We start from the raw sequence: 17,418 nt of genomic DNA, 5'->3' as shown, positions 1-17,418 counted from the left end.
AAGTGTTCTTAAAAAGAAGGAGCAATTTTATTTCAACCTTTTCTCCTTTCTACTAGCTAGATTGCAGATGTGATGGCTGGAGCTCAAGCAGCTATCTTGGATCATGAAATGGAAATTACATGCTGAGTTTGGTGGAGCAATAAGACAGAAAGGACCCTGGGTCACTCTGAACATCATGGAGACATCATGGAGAGCCAGATCAGTCTTTCTTCCTTTAAAATACAGTTTCAAATTCAAACATGGAATCCTACTTGGAAATGGTTAATATTGCTAAGCTTATTCAATTACTCTTCTTTGAACAAAAACACACATATCTATATGGACAAATAAAACTGTAAAATAAAATAAAATAACAGATTTTTAACAAACTTACTACAGCTTTTATACCCAAACCTTCTCTATTTACTTTAAGTAGTACTCTTACTACAGATTCATTTTAATGATGCCATCATTCACCAAGACCCTTTTTGTACATATTAAAAAAAAACAAAAACAAAAAAACAGACTGAAAGCTCATCACTTGATATAACATCTACAAGAGTGTAAATATACCCAATCTGCCTACCAGGCCTAAAACAGTATCTAGCATATAGTAAGTAGGCACTCAATACATGTTTGTGGAATAAAAACACTAAATTGTAGCAAAACTTCTTCATTTTAAGGTAGGCTGATTTTTTTAAAGAGTTGAAAGTCATTCAGAGCTCAGTTTAATGAATAAGATGTATCATAAAGCTGGGAATATCATTTTGGGTTTTAAAAAAAAGCAGTGACTATAAAACAATAAACTAGATTTCCTTATATGAATCATAAAAGGGCTCAGTGATGAGCCAGTTTGGTAGCAGTTCAGGGCCTCATTTCCTAAACTTATAGTTAAGGATGTTAAGCTTGCTCCATCCAGTTCCAGAGCATTCACACCTGCTGTTCCCTCTGCCTGGAACACCCCAGCTATTACAAGGATTACTCCTTTGCTTCATTCAGGTCTCCCTTTAAATATTCACCTCCTTCAAAAGGCCTTCTATTGCTACCTGACCTAAAGCCATTCCTGTCCCTCTCTGTCCCCTGACACTGCTTTCCTTTTTTTCTTTTTTAAATAGGAATTGCCATTTCACTATCTGACCTAAGTTTTATATCTATTTTGTTTATGTGTCTTTAATATCTGTCTCTGTCACTAGAATATTTGCTCCAGGATGAGAGGGACTTTATTCAGTGCTATAGCTCCAAATTTCAGTTAGATATTAAAATTTCAAATAATACATTCAATGAATATATATGTTTATAACAAAAGAGAAGAGAAGAGAAGAAGAGAGAAAAGAAATGAAGGAAGGAAGAGTAAGAAAGGTAACAGAGCCCGGTTGGGATAACTCGGTGGTTGAGTGTCGGCTCATGCACCAAGAGATTGCGGGTTCAATTCTCAGTCAGAACACATGCCCAGGTTGTGGGCCAAATCCCCAGTAGGGGAGCATGCAGGAGGTGGCCAATCAATGTTCTCGTTCTCTCTCATCGATGTTTCTATCTCTCTCTCCCTTTCCCTTCCTCTCTCTCTAAAAAAAAAAAATCAATAAAAAAATAATTTTTAAGAATCATTTTTAAAAAAAAGGTAACAGAAATAGCAAAAGGAGTGAAGAAACGCCGGATGAGCCATAATTGGTTGTTTTACTGTTACTCCTTTTCATTTTTTTTATTTTAATTTTTTTTAATTTTTTATTTTTTTTTTGTTACAGATGTTTCTCCTTTTTTACCCCATTGACACCCTCCTCTCCATCCCCCGCCCCCGCCCCATCCCCGGCTTTGTTGTATATGTCCATTGGTTATGCATACATGCATACGTGCATATAAGTTCTGTGGTTTATCTCTTCCTACCCCCAACCCCCTCTTCTGAGGGATATCAGTCTGTGCCCTACTTCTGGGTCTACCCTATTCCTCAGACTGTTATGTTCATTATATCCCACAAATAAGTGAGATCATGTGATATTTGTCTTTTTCTGCTTGGCTTATTTCACTTAGGATAATACTTTCCATGTCCCTCCACGTCGTCTCAAAGGACAAGAGATCTTTCTTTCTTATAGCTGCATAGTACTCCATTGTGTATATGTACCACTGCTTTTTTATCCATTTGTCTACTGATGGACACTTGGGCTGTTTCCAGATCTTAGCTATTGTTAATAGTGCTGCTATGAACATGGGGGTACATATATTCTTCCTGATTGGTGTTTTAGGCTTCTTAGGGTATATTCCTAGAAGTGGGATCACTGGGTCAAATGGAAGTTCAATTTTTAATTTTTTGAGGTAACACCATATTGTTTTCCATAGTGGCTGCACCAGTCTGCAATTCCCACCAGCAGTGTACTAGAGTCCCCTTTTCTCCACACCCTCGTCAACACTTGTTGTTTGATGATTTGTTGATGGCGGCCGTTCTGACAGGTGTGAGGTGATACCTCATTGTTGTTTTAATTTGCATCTCTCTGATGATTAGTGATGATGAGCATTTCTTCATATGTCTCTTGGCCATTTGTATGTCCTGTTTGGAGAGGTGTCTATTCAGTTCCTCTGCCCATTTCTTAATTGGGTTCTTTGTCTTCCTTTTGTTGAGTTGTATGAGCACTCTATATATATTGGAAATTATCCCCTTTTCTGATATGTCATTGGCAATGGTGTTCTCCCATACAGCGGGTTGCCTTTCCATTTTGATGATTGTTTCTTTTGCTGTGCAGAAGGTTTTTAGTTTGATGTAGTCCCATGTGTTCATTTTTTTCCTGTTACTCCTTTTTAGCATCAGTTTGAATTCAAGGCTTCTGTGAGAAAATTTCAAAATGGGTCTATGTCTCTTTTGGAGATTTATTTCAAAGGAGTGGGTACCATAAAGAAAGAGGTTCCATTATCTTTCAGAAGCATTTGGGTGGTATTTACTATTCTAATTGCAATGGCCACCTCTTTGCTGTATTTCCATCTCCCCAGTCCACACAAGTACAGATTGAGAACTCCTGACTGAGTCAGATAAATACTTTAATGATTTCTAGTAGAATTAGTTTGTGTTGATATTATTAACATTTCTACATTTTCATACTTAGCTGATATTTAGAATGTTTATTCATATTGAATACCTGCATCTCTTTCAGGATTATGATGAACAGATTTACATAAAACTAGAGACAAGCCTCTGAAAATACCTGTAACTAACTATATGTTACTTCTACTATGCCTCTCATTTATGGCACCAAGTTTAGTTCCTTTCAAGGGATAGTTATATAAGTCACATTTCATTAATGTTTCTTTTTCCTCAACTTGTCCATTCCTTAAACACAGCTTATCAAAACAGGGTTTGTACTGGAGAAGTTAAGGCAAAATGACAATCCTTTATGTTTTAACAAATTTGGTAGAAAAGGTTTCATTTTCCTGCTGATTCTATTATGACATTATAAATAAATCCTTTTTTCTCAAATATATTTTATTGATTTGTTTTAGAGAGGAAGGAAGAGAGAGCTAGAAACATCAATGTGAGAGAGAAACATTGATCAGCTGCCTCCTGCATGCCCAACACCGGGGACGGAGCCCGCAACCCATGCATGTGACCTGACCAGGAATTGAACTGGGCCCTCTCAGTCCATGGGACGATGCTCAATCCACTGAGCCACACTGGCCGGGCTAAATAAATCCTTTCTTTAAAAAAGTTTAGTAGTCTAGAATTAACGTTTTAGGCAAAAAAAAAAAAAAAAAAAAAGTGTTATATAACACAAGGCATTGTCCTAGAAGAGTTTTAGAGCAATTTAACTATTTTGAGGTATATTTAAGAAAATGTCCGTTTCCTGATTTGTAGGATTAAATAGCAAAAATGCACACATACCCAGATCCTAGTTTCAGAAAACAGTTCTCTTTCACATTCCAGTTATGATTAAAATTTTAAAAATCAATCAGGAAGCAAAACAGGGTAGTCACTTGTTTAATTCCTTTTAAGCTCAAAATCATTTTATTTGAATCCCAGATAACTATATTCAAAAAATAGCCATAAATTTTTCTACTGAATATTATTCTTCATCTTTGTTCTCTATAGAGTGATGTCTAATATAGTAATATTAGAACTAGTATAATATTAACATGTTAGTAGTAAAAGCTATGTTTTCTATTTTTTAGTAGTTCTTAAATATCTATTGCTTTTTGGGCTAGTGATAATTAATACGTACTTTTTTTATGTAGGCTTGCTACCTTAAGCTTACAATTCTTCTCTGAAGCAGGAACTGGTGTGGAGGCAGAAGCCCAGGCTGTTGGTAAGTTACCTGTATGAGGTAATCTTTTAGAAAATGTCACAGAGTAGGAGCTACGCCGTCTAGTCCGACATGCTATTTCCCTCTCTTTATGCAGCAATTGCTCATCCATCAGCAATGTTATGACTTGCTTAGACTTTTCCCGGATATAATGACCTGAAAGAAACATTGAATTTTCTTAAAAAAAAAATATTAAGGCTACAGTTAATTTTTATTCAAAAGAAAATTAGGAAAAATGAGTATATGAGCCATGTGAAAAAACCTGTTGCAAATACAGAGGGAAATCTAAGTTTCATTAAAATTATCAATAAATATATTCCTTTTCTTATACTTCAAGAAGTAAATGAATATATGGAGAAATTATATCATGCACTGGCATTACATTTTTCACTTTAAATATACTTTTAAAAGCACTACATAATCTGCAATAAATTAAAAAGACAAAGAAGAGGAATGAATTAGATGTAGATGTACTGACCTAGATGAATGAACATGACATATGGCTAAAGATTTAAAATAATAGGCATAGTATGATTTAAATCTGTAAAGCATAGGGGAAAATAAACCAGTATTTGTTTTGTTTGTTTGTTTGTTTGTTTTTGCATTTATCTTCAGATAGAGTGGGAGGGGGAGAGAGAGAAACATCGATGTGAGAGAGACACATCTACTGGTTGCACACCCACACAACTCCAACTGGGGTCAAGGACAAACTGCAACCGAGGTATGTGCCCTTAGCAGAAACCAAACCTGGATCTTTCTGGTCCGCAGGCCAACACTCAAACTGCTGAGCCAAACTGGCCAGGGCTAAACCAGTGTTTGTATACAGAAGAGAGAAATGGATGGGTGCATGGATGTATGTATGTAGGGATGGATAGATGGGTAGATAATGGATGGGCAGGCAGACAACCAACTGTGTACCCACAACATTGTTAATATATGTTATCTTAGAGGGATTCAACTGGGTAGGAAAAGAGAAGGGAGGGCAACTGGCTTTCCTTTGACATAAACTCCTATCAACTTAATGCCATTAATAGAATGCCAGAGCACAATCTAAGACCTGAATTCTAACTCAATCATCTGTGTGACTCTGAACCAGGTGGTCTGTCTGGGCCCAAGTTTCCTATCTGAAAATTAGTATAAGGATATCTGTTCAGTCTAATTCACAGATATAAAAGTATATTCTTTCAAATATATGGTAATATTATTATTATTCTCAATCCTCTTCCATGAGAAATGATCAAAGAAATTCCTTACTTCTCCAAATCTTGGGAACAACTTATATTAACATTTCATGTCGTTCCAAGCCTTCTTTCAGAAGTAAGCTGAAAACTCCCTAAAGATCCACTATTATGTTCATTTTGGGCTTCAAGTGTGATGAATTAAGTGTTAATGTTTCCAACTATAATATTCTTTTTTAATCCTTGCCTGAAGATATTTTTTCCATTGATTTTTTTTTTTTTTAAGAAACAGTGGAAGGGAGGGAGGAAGGAAGGGGGGAGAGAGAGAGAAACATCAATGTGAAAGAGACACATCAATTGGTTGCCTCCTGCCCTAATTGGGGCCAGGAATGAAACATGCAACCTGGGTACATGCCCTTGCCAGAATCAAACTGCCACTCTAACCACTGAGCAACACTGGCCAGACTGTTTCCAACTATAATTTAGTAGTAGTGGAAGTAATTTGAAATGCTCAAATTCAAGGTATACGGGGATGGGCAAAAGTAGGTTTACAATTATTTGTGTGGAAAATAACACAATAATAAATAATAATACAGAATAAACTGTGTTTCACATACTTACAATTGCAAACCTACTTTTGCCCACCCATATTTAGAGAAGAGGGGCCAACAATGTTCTCTAAGTACCAGTCATTTCATTAAGGATTGATACAAATAGTGTAAGACTTTTGCTCAAGTTGCCATCTTTTCCAGGATTATTTTACCTAATTTCACATATTAGTCATTTCTTCCTTTCAATCTTCTTTTATAACTGATTCAAACCTTATCATTCCAAACACCCTAATTTCCTATAATTAGCGTGCAGATTGTAACCAAAACATTCCACAGTATTTTGGTTACCACTCAGTGTCACATGATAGGCAGAAGCCTGCTGTAACCGTTGGCCTTTGGGGACTAAACAACACACCAGACACTACCTTAACCACCCCCACACCCCCATTCTGCCCCCTCCAATAACTGACATAGCTTGGTTTGGGTGTGGGAGAGTGAACAACTCATTTTCCCATTCTTAACTTCAGGAGCTCATCTCCTTCCACTTTTCCCCTCATTCCTTCTACTCTAGCCACCGTGGCTGCCTTATTCTACAATCCCACCATGCTCTTTATCTCCTCAGAGCTGTGTGCTGGCTGTTGCTTCTGCCAGAAACTCTGCATGGCGAGCTCCCTGATTCATTCAGGTCTCTACTCAAATGTCATCTCCTCAGAGAAGCCTTCCCTCTGCTCATCCTCTGTAAAACAACCTCAGCCCATCACTCTCTATTCCCTTATACTACTTTATATTTCACCTTGGCATTTATCACTACTTAATATTGCATTATACATTTATTTACTTGTTTATTATTTGTTTCCTCACCTAGAATATAAGCTCTATGAGGGCAGAGAATCTCATTCACCTAGTATCTTCAGCATCTAGAAGAGTGCTTGCATGTGGCAGATGCTTAATAAATATTTACTGAATGATTCAATCAATAAAAGGAGCAAATTACCAAAAATCTCAATTTTCTCCTTGACATAGTACAAATGGATGAAAGATGATGAGTGCCAACTTACAAGCTAGCTGCCTGAGGAAGTTGCTTGGCCTGAAATAACTTCCTGCAACACCCCTAATTAGAAAAAGTTAGGGACAGATGTGAAATATTCTAATTGGAGTTGGAATGGATAGATGGGTTTTGAGGGCAACTCTATTTGTTCAAAGGGACAAGTAGGTACATAGAGCAGAAAGCCAACTGCAATAATGGAAGGCTTCTCTTTGAAACACCAAGGCTCCTCCCTGAGGTAGCAATCTGCAGCATTGGTATGGTCAGGTCACAGTTTACAGAAAACTTGGAAGAAATAACCCAGATGTGAACTTCTCACTCAAGGCTGCCCACTGCCCTGGCTACCTCCCCACCATCCTTGAGATGCTGGAGAATAGAAACCTGGCTGTTCTAAAGCATCAAAGTTGAAAGTGAAAAAAATCCAAGAACTCAATAAACCTGCTTCAAGAATGAGTAAATAATAACAGTAATAAAAATAAGATAGCAACTACATCACTTCTAACCAATATGTTTTTAAATAAAGGAAAGAGGACACAGTACTAAAATAGAATAGTACTGTCCAGCCAGTGTGGCTCAGTGGTTGACTGTCGACCCACGCACCAAGAGGTCGCAGTTTGGTTCCTGGTTGGGACACATGCCCAGGTTGTGGGCCCGATCCCCAGTGGGGGGCATGCAGGAGGCAGCTGATCAATGTTCTCTCTCATCAATATTGTCTCTCATCAATGTTTCTATTTCTCTCTCTCTTTCCCTTCCTCTCTAAAATCAATAAAAGAAAACAAAAAAAAAATTTTATACCTCACCCGAGGATACTTTTCTATTTATCATCAGAGAGAGTGGAAGGGAGGGAGAAACAGAGAGACAGAAAGAAACACCGAAGTGATAGAGCCACACTGACTGGCTGCCTCCCACACAACCCAACCAGGGCCGGGGATGAACTGCAACCAAGGTATGTACCCTTGGCCAGAATCAAACCCACAATTCATTGGTCCATGGGCCGACCTTCTAACCACTAAGCCAAATGGGCCAAGGTAAAAAAAAAAAATGTTTTTTAAATAAAATGGAATAGTACTAGAAATAGAAGAAACTTGGGCAGCAACTGCTTTGTATCTGAAAGAGAGAAAGAAAAGAGGAAGGGGGAAAGGAGAGAAGGTAAGAGAAAGAAAAAGGGAGGGAGGGAGATCTAGAGAGACAGAGAGAGGGAGAAAATATGAATTCTCTGCAACAAGAAATTAAACTATACAAGACATCAATATCCAAAGACATTGTATAAAACACATCAGGATGAAAAGCTTGTTAGTTGAGGTGAAGGTTAAAATAAAAATAAAGTTATATACTGTTTTAAAGTAGGAATCTTTGGTTGTAAGAGACAGAAACTCAATTTGAACTGGCTAAGGCAAAGTCCATGAAAAAGCCAGGAGTTGCAACTGCCTCAGGTCCAAATGAAGCAGACTAGAAAATTACCAGGAAGGACTATTTTCTCCTCCCCCATTACTGCTTCTCTCTGTGTAATACCTCCATTTTATCCTATTATAGATTGGCTTCTTCAATCTGGATGTGAATATGGCCACAGACAACTCATAGTCTGCTACCTGAGAAGTTTCCCTCTTCCTTCCTTCAAATTTGAAAAATCCAAGAGTATAATTCTGATTGGCCCAGTCTGAAAGTCACATGCCCACCATTATGGCCAGAGAGTGGGATGTTACCCTTGGACCCCCCATTAGAAAGACACCATAGGGTGAGGGGAGAATCAACAGAATAAAGAAGTGAACAAGTAGAAGGCCAACTGAGGAGTCCTCCCAAACTCAAAGAAGAAGACATAGAGGACACAGAACAACCATGCAACAGGTCAATTACCCAAGGTTATTCACATTTAATCATGTCTTGAACACTTACGTTTCAGAAAATGTTCTAAGCAGTGGGGGCACAGGTGAAAAAGAAAAAGAGACAAGGTCCCTAAACAAGATAATTTCAGACAAAAATAAATGCTCTATAGGAAATAAACAAGAGTGATGTGCTAAACATTCATTTGGGATGTGGTCAAGAAATGTCTTACTGAGAAAGTACCACATCAGTGGAGTCTAGAATAGCAAGAAAAAGCCAGCTATCCCAATTTACCAGAAGAGGGTGCCTGGTAGAGGGAACAGCTCAGATCTCATTTCTTCAGGAAAGCCTTTCTGAGAGGTAACAATCCCCTTCCACTAGCCCAACATACACATCAGGGCCGCAGACTTGGTCAAGCCCGGCTTTCACACACTCTTGTAGCACCTACACTTACCTTTTATAGTACTTCCACAGTTGTAGTTGCCTATTTATTTGATAAATGTCTTTTTCCTCCACTAGTGTATAACATAGATGAAGGCCAGAACTATACTTGTTTGCTTAAGAGATACTTAATGTTTGTTGGATGAACATGCTGAGCAAAAACTTCCCTAATACAGGGAAGGAGTCTATATAAGTTCATATCTGAACATCAAGTAAAGAGATTTGGAAATATGGTAAGTTCAAAGATCTTGGACACTGAGATGCACCAGCATGAAAGCTACAGACCAGACTTTTAGACCATGTATTAGGCTTCACATTGTAGTTATAAAATATAATACTCTCTCCATTCCTGACCCACTGAGCTACCAAAATCTACTCTTCTCCCCATATTCCTTTCTCAGTGGATTTTATCTCCATTCTAAGCCTGTAATATGAACATTCACCTCTTCAAATTCAATAATCCATGTGTATTGATTGTATATACTAATTATCTTCTAAATCCATTCTTTCCTCTCCATCTCCCTGATCAGTTGTTGCCTGTGGTGTTCTAAGTTATTTATTTTTAGCCTCCACAATACCTCAGGGGCGGGGGTGGGGGAAGGAGTGGAGAGGGAGGGGAGAAGTATCCAAATATATTGATTAAGTTATTTTCAAATTTAAGAAAAAAGCCCTGGCCTGTTTGGCTCAACTGTTAGAGCCTTAGCTGAGGACTGAAAGGTCACAGGTTCAACTCCCAGTCAAGGGCACATACCTGGGTTGCAGGTTCAATCCCTGGCCCCTGTCAGGGTTCTGTGGGAGGCACATAATTGATGTGTTTCTCTCACATTGATGTTTCTCTCTCTCTCTTCCCCCCTCCCTCTCTCTCTCTCTCTTCCTTCCTCCCCTCCACTCTAATGTCAATGAAAAAATATCCTCAGGTGAGGAGTAACCAAAAGAAAAAAAAAATACTTTAGTCAAGTTGGCATAGTAAGTTCATGCTTCAAAGTACCCCTCTGCTCTGCTCTGCTCCAAATACACAGCAATAGATATCACCAGTCTCAAAAACAAGACAAAAATTTACATGAGCCATAAATATAAGAGAAATGAAGAGGCAGTGAGAAGGGCTAAAGTCACAGGCTGCTGGGCTCTTGATCTGACACCAGTTCAGCTCCTCAGGTGTTATGGCATCAGTGTTGATCTTACTCTTTGATGTTAGGGGATATCCATGTTTGTGAAAGAAGTCTGGGAAGAAAAGGAAAAAAAGAAGCCACTAAGCTCTGGCTGGTTTGGCTCAGTGGTTAGAGCATTGACCTGTGGTCCAGAGAGACCCAGGTTCGGTTCCTGCAGTTTGTCCCTGGCCCTGGTTGGGTTGTGTGGGTGGCAGCCAATCGATGTGTTCCTTTCACATCGATGTTCCTCTCTCTCTCTCTCTTCCTCTCTCTCCCTCCTACTCTATCTGAACAAAAAATTTAAAAAATGTCCATACAAGTCCAGGAAGCAAAGAGAGTCCCAAACAAGATGAACCCCAAGAGGCCCACACCAAGACACATCATCATCAAAATGCAAAAGGTTCAAGACAAAGAGAGAATCTTAAAAGCAGCAAGAGAAAGGCAGCTAGTTACCTACAAGGGAGTTCCCATTAGGCTGTCAGCTGATTTCTCAAAAGAAACTTTGCAGGACAGAAGGGAGTGGCAAGAAATATTCAGAGTGATGAAAACCAAGAACCTACAACCAAAATTACTCTATCCTGCAAAGCTGTCATTTAGAATCGATGGACATATAAAAACTTTCCCAGACAAGAAAAAGTTAAAGGAGTTCATCACTACCAAACCGTTATTATATGAAATGATGAAGGGTCTTTTTAAAGAAAAAGATAAAATGTATGAACAAACAAAATGGCAATGAATACATATCTATCAACAATGGAATCTACAAACAAAATGAACAGGAAGAACAGGAACATTCTCATAAATACAGAGAACATTTTGCTGGTTGCCAGTTGGGAAGGGGGTTGGGGGAATGGATGAAAAAGGTGAAGGGATTAAGAAGCACAAATTCATTGCTAAACTGACAAACCTCAAAGGGAAAGGGGTTGGGGGGGTGGGAAGAAATAAACCAAAGAATTTATATGCATAACCAATGGACACAGACAATAGTTTGGGAAAAGGTGGGAGGGGGGCGGGAGTGGGGAGGAGGGGATCAATGGGGGAAAAATGTGGAACATCTGTAATACATTTTACATCCAACAATAAAGATGTGGAAAAAAATAATAATAAAATTAAATTAAATTAAATTTAAAAAAAAATTTAATCAGGAATATAAAAAGATAACCTAAAGAATGGGAGGAGATATTTGCAAATCACCTATCTGATAGGAGTCTTGTGTCCAAACTATGTAAAGAACTCTTAAAAGTCAACAATAAAAAACAATAACCCAGTTAAAAGTAGACAAAGGATTTGAATAGACATTTCCCCAAAGATATAAATGGTCAACAAGGACAGGAAAAGATGCTCAACAGTGAGATACTACTTCACATCCACTAAGAAGGGTAACTATAATTTTAAAAAAGATGAATAACAAGTATGTGGAGAAACAGGAATGGTCTTACATTGACAATGGGAATGTAAAATGGTGCAGCTGCTAAGAATAACGGTTTAGCAGTTCCTCAAAAAGCTAAACACTGAATTACCATATATGCAGCAATTCCATTCCTAAGTATACACCCAAAAGAATTGAAAGCAGGGACTTAAACTGATACTTGTATGCTGGTGTTCGTTGCAGTATTCACAACAGCCAAAAGGTGGACAAAATCCTATGAGTCCAACAACAAATGAATAAGCAAAGTCGGTATGTACATTAAATGGAATATTAATCAGCTATTAAAAAGGAATAAAATTCTGATACATCTTACAACATGGATGAACCTTGAGGACATTATGGTAAGTAAAATAAACCAGACATAAAAGGAAAAATATTTTACAATTACACTTATATGAGGTCTACCCAGACTAGGCAAATTTATAGACAGAAAGTAGATTAGAGGTGAGCAGGTGAGATATGCTTAATGGTCACAGAGTTTCTTTGGGGGTGATAGAAATGTTTTGGAAACAGTGGAGATGGATACTCAACATTGAGAAGGTAATTAATGTCTCTAAATCATACATTTAAAATTGTAAATGTTATGTTATATATATTTTAAGTTTTAAAGTAATATACCAAAAACCATAAAAGTGTATACATATTTTTAAATGGATGAATTAGCCTTGGCTGGTTTGGTTCAGTGGTCAATCCTCACCTAAGGATATTTTTCCATTGGAAGGGAGGGAGGGAGGAAGAGAGAGAAACATCTATGTGAGAGAGACACATGGATTACTTGCCTTCTGAACAACCCCAACCAGGGCTGGGGATTGAATCTGCATGCCCTTGACCGAGAATCAAACCCTTTGGTACGAGCACCAATACTCTAACCACTGAGCAATACTGGCCAGGTCAAAATAGTCTATTTTTTAAATGTATACTTAACACAGACACTGTACTGAATTTTATCCTTGTCTCATGATTCATAAGACTATTCACTTTAAACACAAATGATAATTTTATATTGGATGAGGAGGAAGAGCTGATTCTTTTACCACCGTAGAAAATCAGACCCTAGCCCTGGCCGGTTTGGCTCAGCGGTTAGAGCGTCAGCCTGCGGTCCAGAGAGACCCGGGTTCAGTTCCCACTAAGGGCACGTACCTCATTTGCAGTTTGTCCCTGGCACTGGTTGGGACGTGCGAATGGCAACCACTCATGTCCCTTTCACATCGATGTTTCTCTCTCTCTCCCTCCCACTCTATCTGAAGAAAATAACGAAAAATGTCCTCGAGTGAGGGTGAAAAAAAAAAAAAGAAAATCAGACACGACTGAATCATCTCAGCTCAGTACTCTGTATACCCTTTCCCTACTTTACCTCCTCTTCCACCCTTGACAAAATTATTTTATGACCTAAATTTGAATATTCCTAAAACTACTTGAACCTAGCTAGTCTTTGAAGATTCCATGGTCTTTGGAAACATTTCCTTACATTTATAACTAAATTCCAATATAATTGTAATTATGATTTATAATGACATTATACCAATATGCCATGCCCCCATTTTATTCACTTTGCTCATTTTCTATGAGGTATCATTTTACCCTGAACTTAAGTGTTAGTTTTACACATCCTTTTGGAAAAAACAAAATATTGTTCCCTAAACTCTCAAGAGGCAACACAAAGGAATAAATTGGAAGCCACAACTGTCCCAAAGGAAAAGTAGCTAACAGGTTTAAGAACCCTTTTCCACCCTGGCCAATATGGCTCAACGGTTAGAGCGTCAGTCAGCCCATGGACCAGAGTCCTGGGTTCAGTTCCCACTAAGGGCATGTACCTCAGTTGCAGTTTGTCCCCATCCCTGGTTGGGGTCATGTGGGTGGCAGCCAGTCGGTGTGTCTCTCTCTCTCTTACCCCTTCTCTCCCTCCTGTTCTATCTGAAGATAAATGCAAAAATGTCCTTGAGTGAGGATTAAAAATAAATAAATAAATACATAAATACATACATACATACATACATACATACATAAGAACACCTTTTCACCAGTTCCTGGTTTAAACTGATTCCCTCCCAAATTCCTAATCTTTATTGGCACAATGTATAAACTTCTTTACTGTTACCTTGGTCTTTTCCACCTTCATCTATGTGTTGAAAATCTTTTAGCCTTTGAAGGTTACAGAACCCCTCTCTGCAAAGCTGAATAACTTTCTTAGATCCATTCTTGATGAGATAATCCATTAGCATAAGGGATTTATACACATGGCGCCAGTTCTTCCCATGGTCGTTTAGTCTCTGCCAAAGCATATTCATAATCTCTGAGAGAGAAATCGCGTTGAAAGTCAGGTCACTGATAGCTAACATCAGAGAACTAGAAGGACCCCAAGGATCATTAGAAGTTGCTTCCCTGACTTTTATTTCAGCATCTGAGTAATTTTTCATGAAGTTTTTCACTTGCCTCCTGAATGCCATGGGTAAGACAAGTTTGAAGGTGAGATAGGGGATGAGAGCAATGGAATAGGAGTTTATATAACTGGTTTATAAAACCCTTGGTAGGTAATTGGTTCCCGTTTCTGTTGTTCCCAAATACAAATGATTAATCATCATCTTGACAAGGCATCAATTTCCTGCAAAGGAAAGCAAACACACAAAAAAAAATTAATTAAAGTTTTAATATCTATTGAATACCAAGTCAGTCTGAAAAATCTAGCTTTAATTTCTAAATCAGCCCCTCACTTACAACAGCCAGAATTGAAGGTACCATATAAATGTTCCTAGGATCATTACAAAAAATCTCTCATAAGGGATTGGCCTATTAACTTAGAAAAATATAAGTGGTCTTTCTAGTCCTAAAGGTTCTTGAATAAAATATCATTCATCCTCTTTGGCCAGAAATAAAATTATAATAAAGCACTTCATGGACAGTGGTCAGTTTAGTATAAGAAATGGAACTTGGGCTCTGACATATCATGATTAAAACTTGTTAACATGCATAAAAATATTAAGTTCTAAAAGTAATTAAGATGGTGAGCCCTGGCCGAGTTGCCCAGTTGGTTGGAGCATCATCCTGTGCACTGGAAGGTTATGGGTTCAATTCCCAGTCAGGGCACATGCCTAGAATGTGGGTTTGATCCCTGGTCAGGGCACTTACCACAGACACCTGATCAATGTCTCTCTCTCTCTCTCTCTCTCTCTTTCTCTCTCTCTCTCTCCCCCCCTTCCTCCCTCCCTCCCACTCTGTCTGAAGATAAATGAAAAAATATCCTTGGGAGAGGACTTTTTTTTAAGAAAATGGTGAAAACTTAGTCTTAGAGTCACCAAATAACCCTATAGTCATATTCTTTTTTGAACTACAAGCCATTAGAATCAGATCTAACTATGATCTGCTTTCTTGTTAATCAAAAGGGGGAAGGGTCAGCCCTGGCCAGTGTGGCTCTGTGATTAGAGTGTCGGTCTGCACACCGAAGGGTCATGGGTTTGATCCCAGTCAAGGGCACGTAGCTTGATTGCAGGTTCTGTCCCCAGGCTTAGTTGGGGTGGTTGGGTGCCTGCAGGAGGCAACCAATCAATGTGTCTCTCTCACATTGATGTTTCTCTCTCTCATTCCACCCCTCCCTCCCTCCCTTCCATTCTCTCTAAAAATCAGTGGAAAAAATATGTTCGGGAGAGGATTAAAAAAAAGTCCTGCCATCTCTCCACTTCAAGATAGTAAGATGGAATTGATTATCACTCTCCGAAGGCAGTGTAACTTATTCATTCACAACCATGTTTATTAATTTGGTGTGGTTAATCCTTGGGTGAGGATTAACAAAAAAAATAGTCACCAACTATTAAGACAAGTAGTTGTACCTCAGTGGACTCTACATCCGATACATGGTACCCTAAACCAATATTTAGTCCTGGTGAGACTAGTAAGTTCAAGGAAAAGGTTAAATTATTTTCTTTACTCAACTTTAGAAAAGAAAATCTGAGTTTAGAGCTAAACAGTGTCAAGAGAATGATTCAAATAGTAAGAATTTTCCTAAAATCTGGAATGATCAGCATTCTCTCTCTTAGATCTCAAAATAAGTACACAAAGAAAGGCCCATGCAGCCCTGGTGGTTTGGCTCAGCTGTTGGAGCGTTGACTCGCGGTCTGGAGAGAACCGGGTTTGGTTCCCGCTAAGGGCACATACCTTGGTTGCAGTTTGTCCCCAGCCCCAGTTGGGGTTGTGTGGTGGCGACCACTCGATGTGTCTCTCTCACATCGATGTTTCTCTCTCTCTCTCTTCCTCCCTCTCGCTCTATGAATGCAAAGAGTGTCCTCAGGTGAGGAAGAAAGAAAGAAAGAAAGAAAGAAAGAAAGAAAGAAAGAAAGAGGAAAGAGGTGGGGGGAGGGGGGAGAGAGAGAGAGAGAGAGAGAGAGAGAGAGAGAGAGAGAAACAAAGAAAGAAAGAAAGAAAGAAAGAAAGAAAGAAAGAAAGAAAGAAAGAAAGAAAGGCCCATGCAGGTTGATAAAAAAAATACATTAAAACTTAAAAGGGATACACAGCCCCAAAACTTTAAATGATGCTTGTTACTGATCAATTCACAAGTTTATATGAAACTATTCCCTTTCTTTTAAATATTTTATCTTTATTGATTTTAGAGAGAGAGGAAGGGAGAGGGAGAGAGATAGAGACATCAATGAGAGAGAACATGGATTGGGTGCCTCCTGCATGCCCCCCACTGGGGATCAAGCCCACAACCTGGGCATGTGCCCTGACCAAGAATCGAATGGGCAACCTCTTGGTGCATGGGTCGACGCTCAACCACTGAGCCACACCAGCCAGGCAAAACTATTCCCTTTCTTCTTTTTCATTATTTTGCATTAAGGTGGGTCAGTTAGTTTGCAAGTTCTCTGATAACCACTAAAATAGTGTACACCAAATTGATTTCAAGCCCTGTGAGCGTCTAGACCCAATGAAGCCTCCACAACCTGTAATCAGATTTTGCTAGAGAAACTGTATACATACAAAAGAAAATGGTTAAAATCCATAAAAAGTGTATTTGTTATTTTTAGTTTTGTTTTCTCTTCCTTGGCCTTCTCAATTCCCAGCTCAGGCTTGATTAATTCCTGTGTGTGTATTTAAGGAAGACATAAATTTTCAGAAGCATCCTAAATGAACTATCATGTCATTTTGAAAAAGTAAGAGGAGATAATTTATCTTTTTTTTTTTTGTAAAAATACAACACATCCTCAAATAAGCAACATAGAAAATGTATCAGTTTAATTAAGATTTCTCATAAAAAGACTATCATCAACCTAGAAAGAAAAAATATTGCGTGTTTTTTAAATTTTCTGATTTTCTCTCATTTGCACTTCAAATACAAGCATTTTTATCTGACTCACTACTGCAGCAAAAACCCAGCTTATAGTGTGTTTCAATAAGCTATTAAATTTTTCAATTATGAGGATTTTCTTTTTCTGTTGTCCTTTTTTCCCACTCTACCAAGCTCACTCAGTGCAGAGATGCGCTGTGACAAACCATTTGTCGAAGGGGTGGGGAAAGTCAGGCTGGCGGGCCGTACAAGGCCCTCAAAATCAATACCA

At 38.4% G+C, this 17,418-nt stretch overlaps 1 protein-coding gene across 1 annotated transcript in view; it reads right to left on the bottom strand.

The window, feature by feature from the left end:
• Positions 1-14,398, bottom strand: part of ENTHD1 (ENTH domain containing 1) — a 110,433-nt gene extending 96,035 nt beyond the window's left edge. Inside the window, exons 1-2 of the mRNA XM_036250768.1 lie at positions 13,971-14,398; positions 4,272-4,415 (exon numbers count right to left, since the gene is read on the bottom strand). Coding sequence (XP_036106661.1) covers positions 4,272-4,415; positions 13,971-14,319 — 493 coding nt within the window. The 5' untranslated portion in view covers positions 14,320-14,398. The remainder of the gene's footprint in view (positions 1-4,271; positions 4,416-13,970) is intronic.
• Between the last annotated feature and the right edge of the window lie 3,020 nt (positions 14,399-17,418).

This window comes from Molossus molossus, unplaced genomic scaffold, assembly GCF_014108415.1.
Source record: "Molossus molossus isolate mMolMol1 unplaced genomic scaffold, mMolMol1.p scaffold_m16_p_10, whole genome shotgun sequence".
Lineage (NCBI taxonomy): Eukaryota > Metazoa > Chordata > Mammalia > Chiroptera > Molossidae > Molossus > Molossus molossus.
The sequence above is the reverse complement of the archived record's forward strand: the minus strand, read 5'-3'. Positions and strand labels throughout refer to the sequence as shown.